The 22037-nt window shown below is 41.0% G+C and overlaps 1 protein-coding gene across 12 annotated transcripts in view; it reads left to right on the forward strand.

The window, feature by feature from the left end:
* FHOD3 (formin homology 2 domain containing 3) overlaps positions 1 to 22037 on the forward strand; it is a 396018-nt gene that overhangs the window by 325130 nt on the left and 48851 nt on the right. For 11 of the 12 annotated variants that reach the window (XM_040548935.1, XM_040548932.1, XM_040548933.1 and 8 more), the window contains 3 exons: positions 4632 to 4943; positions 8690 to 9579; positions 15557 to 15715. In XM_040548935.1, the coding sequence (XP_040404869.1) occupies positions 4632 to 4943; positions 8690 to 9579; positions 15557 to 15715 (1361 nt within the window). The remainder of the gene's footprint in view (positions 1 to 4631; positions 4944 to 8689; positions 9580 to 15556; positions 15716 to 22037) is intronic. The other variant, XM_040548937.1, reaches the window with a different exon arrangement.

Genomic DNA, 22037 nt, shown 5'->3' on the forward strand with positions numbered 1-22037 from the left:
ATGGATTTTGTCTGTGGAACTTCATCCCATGCAGTGAAACGTCTCAGTATCTTTACCCAAGATAAAAATCTGGACTTACTGATCTGAAGTGTTTTCTCATATAAAACAATTGGTTCCACTAAAGTAATCAAGTCTTGTATAGCTTACTCTTGTAAAACTTGTGGTACGGCATTCAGAGGAAATGAAGGCAGTCCCATAACTGCAAAATGGAACTTTTTTTTTTTTTCCCGAGCAGCTACTTCCTCTTTTGTAATTTCATTGGAGGATATCTTATGAAGTGCACGTGTGCAGTAAAGGAGAGCAACAATAGCCAAGACATCTCTGAAGTCAGTCCAGAAAGTCATCAGAGATGAGTCCTTCCCTGAGAGGTGTAGCTTTATGCAGTACTTGAGGAACTAAACAAGTCAACCCAAGAGTGCCTTCTGGACAGTGGGAAACCTTCTGAACATATTAGTAGCTGAGCAAGGTTCAACTACTGCATAAAGTACGACTAGTGAAAATGTTTCTGGAGATGGAGAAACACCGGAGCGTAAGGGTGCAGTGAGGCCATTGCAGCCACAGATGGAGAGCCAAAATAACCACTGTACAGCAGGACAGAGGAGAAGCTAAGGCAAATGAAGAAAGTGCCAGTACCCTCCTAGGGGGGGTAACTTAATGCTAAATTTTACTATTACAAAGGATGAGGAGAAGAGGTTAGGGGTTGAGGGCAGAGAAAGAAAGAGAGAAAAAGACGGGCCCAGCAAGAGGAATCCTGTGCTGGATGAGCTGAAGAGAGATACATCCAAGACTTTAAACTTCGTGGTGAATTGCCCAAACAATTCAATCAGGAGGGCTTGGATGGGAAAGGCCTTCTTCAGACTTACTGTATGCTTCCTCAAGCAACACTTGCCATTTCCCACTCCAAGTAGCAAGCAGAGAAAAGAGGTAGAGATGAGATTGCCTAATTTATTACACTAATAGGAGATAAGGTATAGGCCTGGAGAGGTATTTGTTCTCACTGAGGGCTTACAGGCCTGAGGGGTTGAGGTCTTATCAGCAGGTAGTAAGGATATGACAGCTTGTGTCTGCTTCATAGTTCTTTAATAGTTGAGTATCAAAAGAAAAGTAATTTCCTTCCATGTCCCTGCGTAGCATCTTGAGTTCATGGCCATGTTTTTCAGAAGGGAGCAGCTTGCTGTCCTGTCTACCTACCCTCTCACTCAGAAGATCATGTTGCTATGTTTTTTTGTGGCCAAGTCTTTAAAATGTCAGAAAATGCAGATTTCAACAGCTCTCAAACAAACAAAAAAATCTTTACACATTCATTGGGGGGCCCTGCTACCATCTCTTTCAGTGATGACGTTACACAGCTTCTTTGGGAGATTTCATTCTTCTGAGAAGTCTTTGCATTTCTTTTTTCCAATAGTATGTTTTTAGAGATTAACTTCTGGCAGAAGAAAATAAATGACCCTATGATTCAAAAATTAGTCTTTAAGGGCACGTGCAGTTTTCCTCCTGCTGATGAATCCAATTGCAAGTAAAACTGCTCATTTAAAGAAAGTAGCTCACTCTTCTTTTTTTTTTTTTTTCTCTAATTTTTAAAAAGCCTTGAGAGAAGTGTGAAAAACAGCACATGTAAGAGAAAAGAGGTAACCTCTACTACTGAATCTGGCAATCCCAACTACAATTTTAAAGAGAACTATATGCATGTAAAATTGTATTTTTATTTTTTAAAAAACTTGTTGCTTATGCTGCCATCAGACTTCCAAATGTCTCAGGAATTCCTTCTTTGCTCTTGATGATTTTTCATGTGACCATGCTTGTTTTCCCGAGTCTTCTCACTCTTCACCAGCAGTCGAAACACAAGGAAGACAGCGTGGTCTGTGACTGAATTTTGTTACTGCCTGTAAGGTTGCCACTTACAGTATTGTTTTGTCCAATGTGGAAAAGTGAGCCAGTAGATACTGGACTGAAAGTTCCAGATCATTTCACTCATGAAGAATTCTGTTTTTTTAACATCTTTAGAAGTTCTCACCATAGGATCATGGAATCATAGAATATCGCGAGTCGGAAGGGACCCATAAGGATCATCGAGTCCAACTCCTGGCTCCACACAGGTCTACCCAAAAATTCAGACCATATGACTAAGAGCACAGTCCAAATGCTTCTTAAACTCCGACAGGCTTGGTGCCGTGACTACATATCACCAGTATCAGCCCAGTGGATTACATGGTGAAACTGCAAGTGACGCACAAAGGGCTAGCTTGCTGGCTTCGTTTGCCTACTGGTGTTTGTTGACAAATTTGATTTCTGAACTGTTTTATAAGGGAAGCACTGGACTTAGCTCACTCTTTATAGTTATTTAGGATATAGGTGGATTGTCTGACACTATGCCAGAAACGAAGGAAAGAGACTTTCAAGATGAGTGTCAATGCATCCCTGTTTTGTTCTAGAAGTGCTAAAATTTTGATACTCCTTGAATTCAGAAAGGTAACTTGTATCAGTATATTGCTATCTACTTTTTGGCATATATTAGGATCTGCTAAGACACTGTGTCTTTCAGGTATATGTGGAATATTTCTGGTGTTCAGAGGGTTCAGAATTCTTTTGAATACTGCTTTTGTAGGTTTACATTCTCATTTTCTCAAGCATTTCTGATGTCTCCCCTGACTCTATTCAATTGAATCTTCCAGTATAGCTTCATGATGACAAAGGTGCCAAAAGCATTAGCAGTCCTGGCCACATTTTAGTCAGCTTCTTTCTCTGCTTCAGCTGTTGAAGTTGACCTTTCTGGTCATTGCATAACAGCTTTTTTTTTTTTCTTGGAGAAAAGCCTACTATTCACACACACACCAAAAAAAAAAAAAAAAAGTGACTAGTCTAGGGTAAACTGAAGACATTCGTTATCTGTGCAGCGGTCATAGACCATTGCACTATGGCAAGCTCAGAGTCTCATGTTCATGCTACAGTGCTACAGTACCATTCTAGTTCCAGGATCTCCTGAAGGATACCTAAGTTTGCACCCCATTTATATTCAAACCTTGGTTTGATTTTAAAATTGGATTAAGTATACATGGATTATTTATTAAACATACTATGTGTACATTTCTTTTACATATATGTATTATGTATGCATATCTAGTTATTTAACTATCTACACATTTAAAATCAATTGTGAAAGTGCAGAAGCCTAACTCCAATGAGTATGTCCAATGTACGGTTGAGTTACAGGAAGTAAGGAAGAATAGTGTGGTACTGAAGATGCATTCCTGAAAGCTAGTCTAAAAACGTGTGTGTTATTGTATGGATAAAACATAGGCATTGTTGATAATCACCATTCTCTGAGTGGGTGTCTCAGAAAAAAGAATAGCCACACAATGTGAAGCAGTCTTAAGAAAACATTGTGACTTTATTTTGGCTTGTACTTTCCTGGGATAAATCTATTTACCTGCTCCCTAGAGGACTGACATGTTTGGGTTGCATTCCAGTGTGATGCTTTTTTTCCTTCAAAGATTCACTTAGTTCTTGAAGGAAGTCTCATTGTACATCATGTGATCCAAAGATCATGACAAGTCCAGAAGCCTATTTTGCAACACTGTAATGGAAAGTAGTTAATAGAGGGAAAAAACAAGTATGACTTGGTTGTTGTAGTTCAGCCACCTGACACTGGATTTAGTGCAAAGGTAATCTGGGGAGTATGCAGAACTAACACGCATGCCTATTTTCGTCACTCTTGCATGGCTATTTCAATTTTCAGAAAAATGTGAGCTGCTTGATGTGAATATGTGTGGATGCTCTTCAGTTTATTTGCAGCATGCAGAGAACATTTGCATGTGAAAATCTGATGTTTTAGCTAAAAAAATGAAAAAAAATAAAAGAATGAATGAATTTCACTGTCTATGATAAAGCAGGGAAGAAGAAACCAAGTATACCATCAACAACAGTGTTTGCCATGTTGCCAACTGATAAAAAAGAAATCTCAATATATGACATATGCCAGCGCATTGGAAACTAAATTTGTGCTATATGTCAAGCAGTTGGAAAGTTTATTCTGTTTTGATGTGGCTATTCTGAAGTAAATGTGCATGAAAAAACATGTTTTTCATCAGCCAGATGTGTGACAGTGCCATTTCCAGACTGTGCCATTTCACTGTGTTAATAAAACTAATATTTGTATTTTTTTCTGTTGAAGTGTTCCTCGTCAGGTGAAAAAAGAATTCCTCCAGAAACCAAAGAAAATTCAACCAAAAGCCACAATCTCCCTCCTTTTTGCTTTTTAAAAGATCTCTTCCTTCCTGGCTCTGTCTAGGCACTGAGTTTCCAATGTCATACTCAGGTGGGATGCCCATTTTCTGCTGGTTCAAATCCTTATGCGAGTCCAACACTCCAGCTGTGGAAGTATGTATAAAAACAGTGGATTGGCTCCAGACAGTAAGCGAGGGGAATTGCCAGGCCACTCTCATGTGCAATGCTGTCGTCACACAACATTCATCAATCTGTTGCTCATAATGTTAAGCATGCCATGGACTTGCTTTTTATTTTCTTTCCATAAGGCACTTGTACAATTTTCAGATCGCTCTCATTTAGATGGGTGAGCCTGACACGACTCCTCTGTTAAGTGCATCTCTTTCTCCCATTGTTCTCTCCACCAGTGAGTGCCAGTGAACCCGAACCAGAGACAGAGACAGAACCAGAAGCAGAAGCAGAGCAGGAGACTGAGGCAGAGCCCGAGCAGGGAACGGAGACACCCAAGGAAATAGAGGCTGCAGAGGTGGGACCAGAGAGTGAGGTGGAGCAAGGACCAGAAAGAGAGCCAGAAGAAAGTGCAATACTCAGTGAAAAAGAGAGGCAGAATGAGGAAGTGAATGAAAAAGACAACTGCTCTGCATCCAGCATATCCTCAGCAAGCAGCACTTTAGAGAGGGAAGAGAGAGAGGACAAGTTAACCAGTGACAATGAAACTGGTAAAGTGAAGTTTTTTCAATAATGAAGGCTTTCTGATGGAAACAAATGTTAAATTAGCAGCTCTATTGTTTTGTTAATAAGCAAACAAACCCTCTTCTGCCTATCTAAGACTTTCTTCTCTGTGGCCAAATCCCCATCTATTCCCTGTTTGGAAATCCACACTTTGGTGGGGTTTCTGTGTTTGAAGGACAGCAAGGCCTTGATGAAATGAGGTTTCCTTCAACTCCAGACCATTTTCTTCCTTACGTTTAAAGTAGTAACCATGGAATCATTGTGTTGCAGTGACTTGCATCTCTAGCTCCCAGAGAATTGATTTGCGTTTTCTACACATAAAACAATGACATGAGAGGCCCTGCTGATGCGAATTTTCATGAGATTCAAAACAAGTTTTTCCATGCCATTAGCTTTTAATTCAATAAGAAGGCAAATGAGGAATAGGATGTTTGTTCCTTCCTTCCTTCCAGTTTTCCTGCCTTAGGCTTCAGAAAACAGAGATGTATGTAGGAGCTGCTGTGTATAGGCTTAGGCTGTGACCATCCTTAGCTCCTGTGGAGCACATGAAATATACATTCTCTGGAATGTGTATTCCACAACTCTGTTCTGACCAACGGTTCTGGTTAAACATGCCACCAGGCACCTGTAAAGGGTAGTCCAGCCTGGAAAACGACAACCAATTTTCTGCATGGAGTGGTAATTACGACCAGAGCTAGTCATGCAGTTGAGGCAGGGAGTAAAAAAGCAGATTTTGACCTTTGATTTTTATTATTATTATTTATTTATTTTGGTAGAGATGTAAAGGAATGTAATGTAATTAGGGCATTTTGTTTCCAAGTCTTTTTAGGGCTGAACAGTGAAATGCATTGTCCTAAGCTCTCTAAATTCTAGATAGGAAAACAAAAATTGCTGTGCAGTGTGAAACAGTCTTTCTCTTTCCTGAAAGAAGAGGGATGACTGAATCACAAGGATTACTCCACAGAGATGAACTGTCACGTTGTATTGTTCATGTTTAACAATATCACTTTTTTCTGGGAAGCATTAAGTTAATTTCATTCTAAATTTGAGAGTGATCTCCTTTTCAAACAGCTCCCAGATTAACTTAAAATGACGCACTTAGAATGCTGTGGTACCCTTAAAGAACATAGAGGGGTACATATGTAGGAAAGGCAGGGTGGATATGATAGTTGAGTGATATTATTGCACTGTGGCATAGTCCTAGATCATCCAAGTGCAAATAAAAGTTACAATTTTTCCTCCTAATATTGTCTGTTACGTCCTGATGCTTTCACTCTAAATAAGTGCTTATGTACTTTTTGTGTTAAAAGCTAAGAAATATACCCTAGTTATCGAAAAATCAGCATCCTAAAATTGACGTGTTACCAGTAGGCCAAAGATTTACTAGGTTGTGCCACGTAGGAGGTCTCTTGCAGTGAGTCATTTGCACTCTAGTAGATGAGGAGATTCAGAAAGCGAAGGAGAACACTTCTTCCCAGCAGTTCTCAGATTCCCAGCAAACATTTTGCCATTCATGAGGTGGCCCACTGGTTCTGCCCAGATGCCTTAAGGAATAAAGCCTTTGGTCCTGGCTCCTTTGTCAGCCATGCTGCCAAACTTGACTTCCTACAGTTCTTGTTTCTCTGATAGCATTTCACAGCTTTATCCCTGTGGAGAGGGGGACAGAAGAGGGCACCGAGTTAGCAAGAGTGGGCTTCTTCACAGCAATAACCTTTGATCAGCTAGGGGAAGTGGAGGCAGACTTAGGGACCCCAAGTTAGAGATTTTGTCTGGAGAGATTTTGGTGAGGAGTATTGCAAAGAGATGAAATCCTGGAGGATCCCAGCTGGTGAAAACTGGGAGCGGATAGCTCGTGGGATTGGCAGAAAAGATCCTGGGGACAATCTTGAACATCTGTGAAAGAGAGGCTGGAAGGAGAAGGCTGGGACTAAGGAAGGTTGAGACTAATTGGATAAAATCTATAGTGTGGAGACAGAGGTCATGTTATCTAGGGAAACTACCTCAGGGACAAACCTCAGCTAAAAATGATTTGGTGAGAAAGCAATTCCCATGGAGAAAGACTGAGGAAAAATAAATCAGTAAGGGAGGTAAAGAAGCCTCCTACAGGAAAGTAGGAGGAAACAGTTTTGGAGGTTGCATCCATTGCTGACAAAAAGTCTTTATTTTATCTGGAGTTAAACCTCTGGATTCATTTTTAAAATCACTTCTGTCCATATGCTTTGTGTTGTGAGATCTGTCCTACATTTTCCCGTGTTCTTATTCTAAAATGGGTGGGGTGGTGTTGCTGCAGGGCTCTGACTGTGGAGCTCACTAAGGAGACACCTCAGAGCACAGCGTAGCTGTCATGGTAAAAAAGCAACTCAATTGATAAATGAAACTAATAAAGATATTTAAAACTCTTGCGTATTGAAAAGTCAGGAGCATAAGGGGAGAAACAAAAATGAAACAGAAGTTTAAGTGAAAAGGCAACTGAAAAGTATAAAACAAAATCTTTCACCACAACTTACCAAACGGAAGGCAGGCTAGCAATCAAAATAAAAAGTTTAAGTAGAAGTTATAAAAATATGTTAATAAAATGTGTAAAGACTATGGGGAACAGAAAGAATCCCATAAAGAAGATACACTAAGTGTGAAGAATGATATTCGTCCATATTTGATCACTTCATCTGATGCCCATTGGGAAAAGAAGCACCATATTTTTTGACACATTATCCACATTGGCTAGCAGTATTATATTCAGGAAAATGTAGTTTAAGAGATTCTTGCATCATTTATTTTTATAAATTGACTGTTGTGGTTTGTTATTTATGGTGCTATCTCAAACACATTATTCTGCAGAGTATTTTAAAAGACTAGTGGTCAGAAACATAAAGCTTCATTACAGTGACATGTTAAATGGCTGTGATGTGGGAAGAAGACCATTAGGTTTTCAATCCCACCACATGCTAGGGGAAGGGTAACAGTGGCTGAGGAGCAGCATTTACAGAAATCACTTAAAGTCTTTTAGTTAGGTGCTCGTATTCCTACAGGTAACGTGATAGGTCTTGCTTATGGTTACACTCACTGAGTTGCCCTGAGAGCTGTACCCTGGGTATGCAATCTGCTCTGTGGTTCGAGTAGCCCGTGTGGTGAAGGCAGCCCAGGTGCCCAGCAGGGAGGTCCAAAGAAGAGCCAGGTGTGAAAGCTGTCCTCCCTTAGCCAGCTGAGAGGGAGGAGGTGAGATAGAGGCAGAGGGGGAGGAAGCAGTTACTTGTTGACCTTGAAGTCACGCAGAGAAAATTGCTTTCATAAGGAAGTTTTCCTGGGGGACTTCCAGTTTATGGCCTGGTCAAAAGTAGGACAGGAACCTATATTGCTCCATTGTCACGATACCTAAGCTCCATTTCGGATTGCAAACAGTTCTGAGCATTTATGGATTGTGTAAAATGAGCTGGGATAGAATGTACGAAGTGAAATCTGATAGATTTTAGAACCCTAAATCTCGAAATCCTGACAGTTATGTAGTCTCTCCTGAGCTAAATTGATTATTTTCTGCCCCCATTCCTTCTTTGAGAAGTATTTGGGACATATTTCAGCACTGTCACTTGTTTCAAAATTTTCAAAACTGTTGCTTGCCCAGTTTCTGGCTAGTTGTGCATGCATCCCCAGAAAGATTTCTGATGTGGTGGAAAGTGTTCTCGGTGCTCTGGCTCCCTGCCCTTGACTGTTCCCATCTGTGCGTGTGTGATTGCAGGTCCATGGTCACAGACCATCCAGGATGCTGGTGTGAATGAGCAGTGCAGCAACATCCTCAACAACAAGCGGTTTATGCTGGACATGTTGTATGCGCATAACAAAAAGCCCAAGGATGAAGAGGAGAAGGAGCTGGAGGCGAAGGAGGAAAAGAAGGAGACGGAGGAAAGCGAGGAGTCACTCACTAGTCTAGCCAGTAGGATCTCTATCCTTCAGGCCACGAAGCAGGCCAAAGATGAAAGTGTCAAAAAGATGGAGATTGGAAACCTGGACAACCAAGGCAGCGTGAAAGCCTTTGCGGAAAAATTCAACAGTGGTGAGCTGGCCAAGGGGACAGCCTTGCCTGAAGATGAAATCAGTGAACAGGTCCCTGAGAAAACACCAGCACAGCCAAAGAAGGAATCTGACTACATCTGGGATCAGCTCATGGCTAATCCTAGAGAACTTAAAATCAAAGACATGGATTTTACAGACTTGGGGGAGGAGGATGATGTAGATGTGTTGGACATGGATATGGGTCCTGGGGACTCCCTTGTTCCCCCTCCTCCACCTCCACCTTCTTTTCTGGGTTTGCCTCCTCCGCCACCTCCCCCACTGTTTGGATGTCCACCTCCACCTCCACCCTCTGCTAATTTATTGGCTCCCCCTCCGCTGTTCAGCACTCCTCAGGGTTTAGGGTCACCCCAGGTTTCTAGGGGTCAGCCAGCATTTATAAAGAAGAAGAAAACCATCCGTCTGTTTTGGAACGAGGTACGGCCTTTTGAGTGGCAGTGTAAAAACAACAAACGCTGCAGAGAATTCCTGTGGTCGAAACTGGAACCCATTAAGGTGGACACTTCCAAACTGGAGCATCTCTTTGAGTCCAAATCCAAGGAACTGCCTGTCACAAAGGTACAGCTCGTTTTCAGCTCGCTATTATTTTGCTATTGTATTGGTATTCATTTTGACTTAGATCTAAATGATTTATACTGTTTATATGAAAACAGTGGAAATTACTGGATGCGTTTCTGGCTTGGCCTATGAGAGAAGATATTCCATAATCTGAAACTAGGAAATGAGCCTAGGGGGGTGTCTGTGCCAAGCCTACTCTGTTTTCTCAGGTCTGCTGGTTTGGGGATATCACTTCAGGTGAGGAATACCAACAAATTTTACATTAGCACGTTCACACTTGAGTGCCAAACCAGGTATTGAAATATGAAATATTTTCTGTTACATTTATGCAAAGGTCAGAGTGTGATGATTCATATCTGTGTATTTGAAAGTTCTTCACTTGGTAATATTTTCCTAATCATAATGTAGAAAGGTTAGAATATCAACCTAGATCTGCTGCAAAATGCCTACACGTGTACTTTATTGCACAGGATTGATTTATCAGCTGTACTAAGTTCAACTGCAACTAAACTCTGCAGGATTTTTGGGAGGGATTTTTTATTTTTTTTAACACTGGTCAACAGGCATATTTTAAACCGTTGATTTGGACAATGGGGCTACCCAAAATTTAGGATAGAAGCTGGCACAGGAAATACCTCTGTAGCTAGGATCTACTGTTCCTTAGGAGCATTGTTATGAAATAAATTCATAAAGGCTGGTGTCATGGCTGTTTAACATTGGACTCTACAACAAAGTAAAGTCTCTTTTATGTACCCTTAGTAGGAATTTGAAGTAGCATTAAAAAAGTTATTAGCTGGAACGTTTGTTTTTCATGGCTACATAAACTCTCTTTCTTCTAAGCAGAATAATTGATGTCAGGGAAACAACTTTCTTTTTCCAGTTAAAATGCTAGTAAAAGATGCCCATCTCTCTTCTTTAAAAGAAATAAATAAATTGCTTGTATGTTTTATAGTGACATAAAAAACAATCGGTATCTTGAATATTTTACTTCTCTTCGGCTGACAGAAGATATGTGTTGTGTCATAAGTATTACTGGTTTCTGTTAATCTGGGGAGACTGGATGTCTCATGGTAAAAGTTCTCCATGTCACTTGTCTGGGTTACTAACTCAAAATTTTCTAATGGTCATTCTTCATCTTCTTGGCCAAGTAGAAACACCACAGTTTGAACAATCAAACACCCCATTAAGTACCTACCAAACAATAGGTACATAAATACATAACTCGCCTACATCCTACATATCACTGGTATGAACTGATTTTTTTGTAATGCAAAAACATCTTTCAGACATACGATGCATATAGCTCTGAAACGTGTGGAGTAGTTGCTTTAAAAACACATTCAGCTGATAGTTCATTTAGCAGATTTGGGATTAATTTCTTTCTCTAATTCCTTTTCTGGTGAGGAAGGAATGTTGGTGACATTGTGGCATGTTACTCCTCATCTCTCTCCCTGTAAATACAAATCTGCCCCAGATGGTTCATAGATGGAAGGAATGAGAAAGTTTTCTTAGATCTGTGAAGCATTTAATTCCTTGAATTGAATGTGGAATTATGACATAGTTGCCATTTCCAAACTTTAGCTTTGTGCTAAATGCCAATAGTGTAAGGAATCAGTCTGGCCAATTCTTAATCTTTTATTCTCACCTGAAATTCTGATAGAATGTCAAATTGCTGGGATGTTGACTTGTTTACTTTTCCAGTCACTTATCACACACATTCCCAAACTACCTATGGCCATTTTCACCGCCTCACGCTTGCTTCCCAAACCTTCCTGGGCTGCCTGATGCTTTGGCACAGCTTCTGGCTGAAAGATGAGTGAGCAGGTTTCTTTGAAATTAGCGCAAGTCTGAGGAATGATTTAGGTGACTGCTTTCCTCTTGGAGACTAATACTGCTCTCTGCATGAGACATTATACTTTTGGCATGCTTTCTACCTTGTCCCGTAACACAGACATAGAAGTATTATTGTCTCGGTATAGAAGACAATGATGATTGAGAATTATCCTAGTGGAAGCCCATGCGGGCTTCTGAGACTCCTGTGTGTTTTTGGTGAGTACCAGCAAATGTTACCGGGTAGGAGATGGTCCGTAGATCAAGTGAGAGTGGGAAAAATTAAGCAGACCACTGAATCTGTAGAGGACTTGAGGTTTGGTATGAAGATTGCACTCAAATTAGGATAGCTCTCGCTTTTTCCAGACTGCTTGGTTTATTTCCAGGGAGTACATTCCCCGTTGTGTCTAGTTTCTCATGTCCAATGGCTGCAATCCAAAACAGGTTTATTCTATAATTTCGTAAAGTCTGACTCACAGCTCAGTTGGTTCAGCTGAAAAAAGAGCACGGAGCAACAAATCAAAAGTCAGACCTCTAGATTTCATAGGATTAGATGCAAGCAGGTGCACGGAAAAGGAATAGTCCAGAAGGAGGAGGGGAAAAGCGAAGCCAGGGTGTGTGTGTTGGGGGGGTTGGCTCTATCTTGTGCATATGCTCTTTCATACAGCTGTAACCAATTTTACTCCAGTTTCTAATCCTTCACTGTGATTTCCACAACACAGCTATAAACAGCTACTTCCTGGCTCATGAGAAGTTTTTCATTAAACGCAATAGGCTGCAATAAAATAAAGTGGATTTTAAATTGTAGGATATAATAGGGTAGTTCAAGGTGGAGGGTGGATCTTGATTTTAGGAAAGTTTATGCCACGCTGGGCAGTGTGCACATGGATTATAGTTGGTGGAGCACCTTTTGTTGCAGAATGCTTATTTTCTGGTTTACAGGACCATGACATTTTGTTAATGAATAGAAAAAGTGATCAGGTACCCCCTGAAAGCCAGTCTAAAATTTCTTTCTTTCTCACTCTGCCAAACAAAACCAGGTATTTTGGTGAAGTGCTTCAAAGTGTTTATTTTTCTGTGAAGAGAAGTGAAAACACGTACACACTACTGAATCAAAAGTTATTGTTCAACCCTTCTGCTACCCGCTTGGTTCTGCATGTCTTTGAGAGTATTGTTTTGCTGATTCATCTGTGCCCGGTGGGACGTAGTCATCCATCATGTGCCCACAGACATAAAAACTAGCAGGAGTGAAAAATTAAGGAATGTGTTTTCAAAAACACGTGTACATGTGTGCCTAGACATATATTCCTCATGAAAATGTTTGTTGCAATGTGAATAAATGCTGAGGCAAGTCATGAATGTGGAATGAAATTTCTGTAAAAGATTGTAAGTTTGTATCCTGGACAAAATGATTCTAATCCCCAGTGCTAAATCCGTGCTAATTTAGATAGAAACCAAAAAATTGCCATCTCACTATTAAGGGATATCCCAGGTTTTTCTGTACTACCGATGCAGATTGTTCTGCAATTTAAATAGAGGGGAGATATTTCTGGCTTGATGCTCATATATAATTACTTGTTTCCGTGACCATTGAAAAAGTGATTTAAATTCTTCTGTTTGCTTAGTTAAATCAAAGAGGTGTATTTTAGACTACGTGCTCACCAAACCACAGGTCACCTCTGTGGGACTGCTGGTGTTTCTGAATAACCCAGCCTTCAGTGAAGGCAACAGCATCTGGCCAGTTAGCTCTTGTAGAAGTCTAAATTCACTGTAGTTCTTGATACATCATAGAAAAGATTATTTCCCACAAATTATATTACCTGATTTATATTTAATAATACGATAGTTCAGGGCTACATATTGTCACATTAAGTGCCCCAGTTCCTTCACCTATTTGAAGTAATTCTCTGTTAATGAACTAATAAGACAGTCTGAAGTCACCTAATATTATAACAGAAATTAGTAGCTGTAGCTCATGTTAGTAGTCAGGCGCTTACACCTGTGCAGTTCCATTGCAGGCAAAAAGGAATTATTTTCCTAGCGGTGGGGTAATAAAGTTCAAAGGAGTAAAATCTTTTCTCTTCATCCTTTTGTTCATTCAGAAAGGATTTCTTTCTAACCTAAGAGATTTAAAATTTCTTTTGCCACTGTTTTATACTTGACGTGCAGCTATAGCTCTGGCAAATGCCTCCATGCTCATGTCCCCAGCACAGCTCATCTGTCTTTCATAACCCACTGCTGAGGAGAGAGCACTGGTGTAATCGCGGTCGTCCCAGCGGTTAGTATCAGATGTCCCTCAAATGAATATGTCTCTCTTGTCAAACTTAGGAACCTAAAAACAGAGCTGCAGATCTGAGGCTTACTTACCCATACCGCATGTGGGAAGCCTAAATTTAACTCCTTTCCCTGAGCCTTTTCCCTTCTGCATGAGCTGCTCGGAGCGGCGTGATCCTCAGCTCCGAAGTACGAGGCAGAGGCAGTGGTGTAAAGAAGGCTGCGTGCGATACAGACTCGAGAGGAAGCAGGCTCTGCTGAACCCCGCTTGTTTTTATGTGGTCCTGGCCACTAACTGTGGTCCTGAAAAAGCGATTAATGGCCCGGGAAGTGAAAATGACTGCTTTAAAGGAGAAGCTCTATCTCAACTCCTTCAGTTAGCTTCTCCATAGAAAGAGGTCTCTCTCACTCAAAAAAAGGGAAGGTTCAAGAAGGGTTCAGAGATGCTTTTAAGGTGTTAACAGAAGGGCAGTTCTGACATAATAAAACGGAAAATAAACGTCACCTTTGTTCTCATAAAATCTATCCTGTTTATTCTGAAAGTTTTCATTCTTTTTAATTTAAAACCCACCAACAACAACTCATTACTTTCACCCATCATGCGCATGAGGTAGTCCCCAGCTCCTCTACACTGCCCTTGCCTTCAGCCTTGTCAGCACACAGAAGTTGCCCCATGCCACGTTGATCGTCTTGGCATGTTGAACTAATGTGGTGTGGTGCCTGCTGGGGCTGGCTGCTACACCTGGTCCTGTGCAGGCAGAGACCTCAGCCAGAAAAAGGTGTCCTTATAACCAGGTGACTGCATTCCCATGGTGGGCTGACACACAGCGAGCGGTGCTTTGTTAAAGTCTTACTGGTTTAGGCAGCTCTCCAACACAGAAGCAGCAGGTAGATCTGGCAGTAGGGTATCTTTTGAGGTAGTGGTGGATGCGGTGCAGACCCGAAGGAAGTGGCAGGACAGAGCTGCACAGACTAAAAGGCAGTGCTGAGCACAGGCTGAGGCTCAGGCAGTAGGGTCTCCTCCTGAGCTTCCCCGGACCCACAAGAGAGGCAAGAGGCACTGCTGCCACAGCCAACACGGGCAGTTCCCTGCTCTGAGCAGTGGTGTGGGCTCTCACGGTTTCTGTCTTTGCCCCTTTGAGGTACCTCTGTGCTGCTGCCAGAGCCACTATGATGCAGGTAACATGCTCTGCAGGGAGGTTGTGATCACATCCCTGTGCTGTGCTGAAACACGTGTTTATACACAGGACAGCATGTTTGTGCTTGCTTGCATCAGTGCGCTGGTCTGCTGTCTATGCTCCTGTGTTTGACAGCATCCCTCAGCTCATGTCTCATAGGGAAAAGGAAGAGGGAAAAGAGAAAATTTGTTTCCAAAGTTCATGTGTGTGGTGAGAGAGGGAAGATCACATTTGAAGCTGGATTCTGCTGTACACTCACTTTCTGTCTCTGCCTCCCCTATGCCCCCATACATGAGGAGCAGAGTCCCCTTGCAGGTGCCTTGTATACGACATTAGGTTGCCCAAGAGGCACCTTCTTGCAGAGCATGGTGAGAGAACAAAAGGCATCCCAGCGGCAGCCCCTGTGGGACAGGGAGAGACTCAGCCCACAGGGACAGTCTTGGGCTTTTGCAGGCTGACTCCTGGCCCATACTTCAGTACTCCCAAGGTTTGTGGTAACATATGTATTTTATGCTTGTCCTCCTTGCAAAGTATCTGACAGAGCTTTTTTTGACGGCTGTAAATGAATTAGATAAGCGTTGAGTGTCAGTACCCTTGCACAGGGGAAGTCTTTGGTGAGTAACTTCGGTGAGTGACTTTTTCTTTAAAAAACAGACTGGAGGAGTAATTTCCCTGTTCCTCTCTTCTTTATCAAGAAAACTGCTGCAGATGGGAAGCGACAGGAGATCATTGTATTGGACTCAAAACGAAGCAATGCTATTAATATTGGCTTGACTGTGTTGCCCCCTCCACGGACTATCAAGACTGCTATTTTGAACTTTGACGAATATGCCTTAAACAAGGAAGGAATAGAGGTAAGGAGTAGTCAGTATGTTCAAGTCTGCATTTTCAGTGTTTCATTTTACTCAATATTGCTTATGATACAGGCCATATATTTTATGGAAGAGAGAAAAAGTGATGTATCATTACTGAAACCTGTTAAATCAATGCAGTGTACTCAGAAGCAGGTAGTGTCCACCTGAGGTTGGGAATGCTCAGTAAATGTGAATTTCTCTGCTTTGTTTATATCCAAACTTGAATAATAGTGGTGCTAATTCCTATTGAGATTTTCAGAGTATTATCTATTCTTCTGAAGCTCAGTTTCTTATTGCGTTTATTAAAGCTATTAAAATTCTAAAGAGGACAAGTTCTGCATGCTTACGTTGGAAATGTATTTAATGCTGACCACTCATAAAGCACCAAAGAATAGGCAGTGACTTATAAAGCTGATGCAACTGGTACAGAGTTTACTAAAGTTCATGCCCAGCTAGCTGTTGTAGTCATTCTAGATTGTATATCTAATGGAAAACAAATACAGTGACTAGTTCTGCTCAAAATAGCATTTCTGTGTTACTGTTGATTGAAGAAAAGCAGTTGGTATAAAGATTACAGATGATGTAATTTTTACCATTACATGTTTGACTTTGCAGATATTCTGACCGAGATCCAAGATGAGCTCCATTTATTATTTTTTTTTAATCAAAATACTTTTCTTCTATGAAATGTAAAAGAAGCCTGCTGCTCCCTTGGTTGTTTTTTGTTGTTGTTTGTTTGTTTGTTTGTTGTTTTTGTTTTTATTGTGTTTGTATTCATTTCAAATCTTTCTTTGAATAAGCCTATATTATCCAATAAGAGTAATCTGCACAACTACAAATCTCAACCAGTGGTTGAATTGCATAGGTCCTGTATTGATTCATAGTCACCTTTCAGTGGTTTGGCTCTGTGTTTCATGATTTCCCCCTTTTCCACCTTTACTATGCTGACTACATAAGAAAATGAGAAAAGCTGGCTAGAATGGAAATGGAGCTGCCAGCAGTTACACGCAAAATACGTACCCAAGGCAAAAGATTGCTCTAGCTAGAAGGCATGGCCTGATTTATCCCTACTAGAATATAATTTCTTTCCAAAGCTACATTATTTGCTGTATGCATTCTTTACTGATATTGTGAAGGCGACAAATTAGATTTAAAAATAAGAATCAACAAAGGCTGCTCTTTTTCAGCCCGGTTGGTTAGATTGCCATCTTTGGGGCAAATGTGGTAACCTCAAGTTTCCTACTGGCCAGTTACTCCTCTCCATGACCCAGCCCCATGGTCCCACCGCTGCATTGTGAAGTACTGAGTTTTCCAGGGTAGGAGAGAAGCACCACTCCAGCCAAGTCCAACTCACAGGCCACCGGTTAGACCTCAGCGCTGCAGGCAGTGTTCACACAGAAAGTCCAACATAAAGGGGCTGATAAAGGACACATCTTCATTATCTTCAATGTATCATCTCCTTTGAATTGTTGCCTTCCCCGGTGTGCTCAACAGAAGTTCAGCTGCTCGGCACAGCTCACCCTTCCAGTGCCACCATTTGTAGCTGGGCCCATCTGCTGACCACCTGTGGTGTCCACAGCTGTAAGTGCATGGTACCACCACACCTTCATTTGGGTGGCCTTTCCATTAGCTGCCAGAAACCCATAATTTCATTTAAAATATATATAATAAATGCATGCAGCTTTCAAATGGAAGAATTCAGAAACTAGGAAATGATACACTGTTGATACGCATGCCCAGTGCTAAAGAAAATGGGATTTCTGAGTGTCCACAGCTTGAAGCTAAAGGATGTGAGTAAGCCTGATGTGACTTTTCAGGTATTTAAAATCAAGAGAAAGGATAACTGGATCTGAGCCTAGGTACTTTCCATGTTGAGAGATGAAGCCTTCATTAGTCGGAAGGGATGATGTTCATGGAGAAAAAAAAAATACTTCTTTTCTAAATGTGTAGGTCCATGTTTATTTGCTGCGTGTCGAGTAAAAACATGCATTCAGGTTCCCTTCTTCAGTTCTCAGTTTGCAGATTTTTCTTATTGCACATCATTACATAGTCAGAGAGACATTTAGCAAGACAGAGGGCTGGACTGAGCTATACAGAGCTGGTCAAGAGGTACAAGAAGAGGCATAGAATTTCATCATCTTGAGTCCTGCTGTTTTCAGCAGAGCCCTTAATCAGTTTTCTGTACTCCCCCTTTGACCTACAGTGTAGATAAACTTTGTTCCCTTTCTCTTCTCCTCTATATTCATATCTTCATTGTCTTTAGCCTTAGAGTTAGCTTGAGAGGAACAGAGGCTGTCTTCTCAGTCTAAATTTTTAGAAAGTTTTTTGGTTCAACACTATTCCTAAATCCTACAAAATAATTATAGTTATGAGGAATGAATCAATCAATAATGGTGTAAATATCAGCTTCATTTCTACAAAAATTGCAGAGAATAAAGCAAATTGGTTGGTATAGAGTATCCTTTACAGTTAATCTGTGGGTTCCATGAGTATGACCAGTATGGAAAAAGTTACATTAACTATTTATTTTAAAAACTGCAATGTGGGAAATACTTTTGAGTAATTTTGAGTACCCACTGTGATATCATATAAGATAGGCATAGATATCATCTAGAAGAGATGTTATGGCTAGTAAGCAGAAGAGACAGATGTAAGGAGTGCAGGGGAAGAGATGTGATGTGCTGTGATGAGGATATTGCATGCAGTGATAAAAATTCAGAAAAGCTGAAGATTAGGATCATCTTCAGCATTTAGGGGATCCAACAAGGAGGAGGGCACCAACAGAGTATAGATACCTGAGCCTTCCTTTGCCTTGGCTGCGAGTTCTGCACCTTCACTGAGGAGCATCATAGCTGTCGTGATAGCATGTGTGTGACTTCAGTTTGGCATCTTGGTCCATGAGTTCAAGTTAAATAGTATCTTAGAAGTGACCTTAGCAATCCCTTTAAGAACAGAGGACTAAAGCAGTGCTGACAGTAGCACTAACAACTGCTGGGCAGTGAGGCAGTGGGATGCAGGCTATTAGTGTGTAATAGCTCAGCTCATCATAAAGATCATAGCCCAGGAAATCTTAGGCTACTGTCATACATTCTGCTGAATGCTGCTTTGTTTGTGGCGTTTAACTATTGTTAGTAATGCATATTTTACTTTTTAACTTAAAAAATTAAACTAAGGAGAAGAAAACTCTCCAGGTATTTTATGACCCTCTATACCTAAGTATGTTGTGGGTTTTTTGCCCATGTGTTTGAAGGAGTTTGGTACCTGTGAGAATGGGGGCACGCTCTTAGAAAGGCAGATGAAGTCAGTTTAGTATGCAGAGCAGGCACTGCTAGAAACACATTTTCACAGGAAGGCACAATGTGTGTCTGCAAGCACTGTGTGTCAAACCAACTAAAAATTTTTTGCCACCTTACATTTGCCAAAGTGGTTGTGTTTTCCTTTCTTTGAAAGCTTGGCATTCATAGTGTTCAAACAACTTGGAGCTCCGCTGCAGAACAAAGACCTTCCTGCTCAGCATGGACGAGGGCTCTCTCTGAGTTAAGCAAAAAGGCAAGCTTAAAATCCTGGTGTGTAATTTTAATGAAGTGTTTCACCAGCAACTGCATGAATAGTCCACCAGACCAGTTCTTCCTGCTTTATCTCCAGCAAAGGAAATGAGTAGGTCCTACCACAGAATGCTACTCAGGAAGGGAACAAGGATCAAAATCAAATTATACCAAAGAGTTTAATTAATTTAGCTGAGTAAAACTGGAGCAATGCTGTGAGGAGGTGAAGGTGGTGTGCCTTGTGCTTTAAAATGTAGCTTTGTGATGCTGCATAATGGTGTATTGCTTTGGTAGGTATAGCTTTTAGTAAAACTATTTGAAATAAAAAAGCTGCCCAGGTATGCCAGGCTCTTAATACCCAAGTAGTTAAGTACTTTGAAAGCCATGTGTTCAGAGTGGTTAGGTAGCTCTGAGATGTAAAAAGGGATAAGAAATGAGAGCCTGCTGTTAGAAAGGCAGACAGGGACATTTATAAACAACAACAACAAAATTCATTTTCAGAAATGATCAAGGTATTTAAATTTGTTTTGATACTTTTCACCACAGCGTGTTGGCATTTGCAGTTTCCAATTTGGTTAGTTAATGCTTTGTAAAAGTCTGATGGGGCGTTTCAAATTATGCTAGCTGACCTGAAAGAACACCTTTTTTTCACAAGCCTGGACAACACAGAGAATTGACTCAATAATGCTTTGCTGGCTGTACTTTCACAGTTAGTGTATCACTGCCCTAACAAGTTTCAGACTTTATTTAATAGGGAAAAAGCTACCCTTTCACTCCTTACAGAAAACAAAAACATTTTCTATGGTTTCTGTGAACAGCACTTGCATGCTGATGTATTTTCAGTAGAGAGCTGAAGAAGTGGAGCAATCTGAAGCCACGGCTGTCAGCTTCTGATATATAGATACCATTATAAGGCGTTTTAAATAGAGTCTCTTTTCAGAATTAGATCATTTTTTGAAAAGTTCAGATAAAATTAGCACACCCAGCCTCACTTACCGTGAAATCCTGAGCTTCATATTCTTTTAGATATTCTATTCTACTCTTTTGTATGTATATCCTTTCATATTTTCTGCAGGTAATGGGTTTCTTCTGCAAATAATGCAAACTACTCATGGGTCTCAGGAATAGGTGTCTGAAAAGCTGAATTGTGAGAGCCTTTTTGGATCTGAATCTTCTGCTGAGGCTTGTCAATAGTAGATGAAATATCCATTAATGTGTATTTGATGATGTAGCTTACAAACGTGTGGACCTTTCGCCACAGAAAGCTTAGGACCCAAAACCAACCGGATATTCAGTATCCTAGATTTTTAAGGCTCCTGTTTGCCCAATAAAATCAACTGAAATCAAATGTGAGAGCTGAGCCACCCTTGCAACCTCATCACCACTGAGAAGTCCCCTTATCTCTTGGAAGAGATAACTTAAGCACCTAATTTCCAGAGGGACTCCAGGCTACTAACAGTCTCTGGTTAGGTACTTCCTAGCATCCCATTTTTTATGCCTTCAAGCAAACTGGGAGTCTGTCTTGCTGGTCATTTTAGGCAGTTGCTGCTGTGAACCCCGCTCCAAGGTGCCCAGCTCTTCCTGAATGCCTGAGGGACGGCCTGAGTCTCCTATGAACTTCACCCTGTGAGCCCTGTAAGGCATTCCTCTGAAAAATTTTTGGAAATCATACATCAGGATGGCAGAGTCCAGGAAATAACCAGTTTGATCCATTCACCAAAAGTTCAAGGATCAAAACAGTTAAGACTGATAATCTCATGTAAATGAGCTCACCAGTTTTTGTTTTTGTTTTTTTCTCCATTAAAAGATTTTTGCACTTTTTCTCAGAATTTTAGTCTCTGGCCCAAGTAATTGTGTGAGAGTGCCCAGAGATTAAATAAGTGTATTACACATCTTTGTGTCACATTATGAGAAGATATGGACGTGGGGCTCACCAGTAACCAATCCTCTTTTAATCTGTTTGAGGAATGCTACACTGGAGAGAGTTTTCTGAACTAATCATTAAATTCAAAGCTATTTATGATTTAATGGTCATATTAGGTGCCAGTAACCTTCTGCCCTGCTGTGTTTTTATGCTCCTTTTACTGTCAGTGATGTTAAAAAAAATCAAAATAGTAATAATAAATTGGCAGATGGTGTACTCAACAGTTTTCAGCACTGAACAAATGGTTCAAGTTAGTCATAGAGTGGAAATAGAGAATAAGAGCATTTTACTGCTTGCTCAGGAGCACACAAAGGATGATGACCAGCAGGATAAGAATTATTTGCCTGAGCAAACTCAAAGCTCTGGTGAGTAAATAGTTGTTATGGGGGCAGTTGCTCTGTGGCTGGGGTGAGACCTGCCAGCACATCGACAGCAGTTCTGATTCCATCGAGGCAGCACTTTCAGCAGCAGGGGTGATGCTTGACAGCTGGCACCACATCCACAGGCTCTTTTGCTTGGCATTCCCTTTTTCACATACTACAGTGCGCCTCAGAGCAGACTTGCAGTACTTGGACTCGAATACTTTTTGTCAGATCCATCTGGCTTGTGGTGTTTACATAAAGCTCAAGGAGGAGGAGAGTCCCTTTGGAAATAGAGCTTACTGTTTCATTGCCCTCTTTAAAATGCCCGAAAGCAGTGCAAAATCTCTGGAGTATAGGCCCTGCACCACCACAAAATAGTTGTGGGATCCCTGGGTAGCTGCCAGAAGCCCTAGTTATTTGTAGGAGGCAATTGAAAATACTGCTGAAGTGTTAGCCTTCAAAAATGCATCAGAAGCATTTTTACATCCATC

This window comes from Cygnus olor, chromosome 2, assembly GCF_009769625.2.
Source record: "Cygnus olor isolate bCygOlo1 chromosome 2, bCygOlo1.pri.v2, whole genome shotgun sequence".
Classification (NCBI taxonomy): domain Eukaryota; kingdom Metazoa; phylum Chordata; class Aves; order Anseriformes; family Anatidae; genus Cygnus; species Cygnus olor.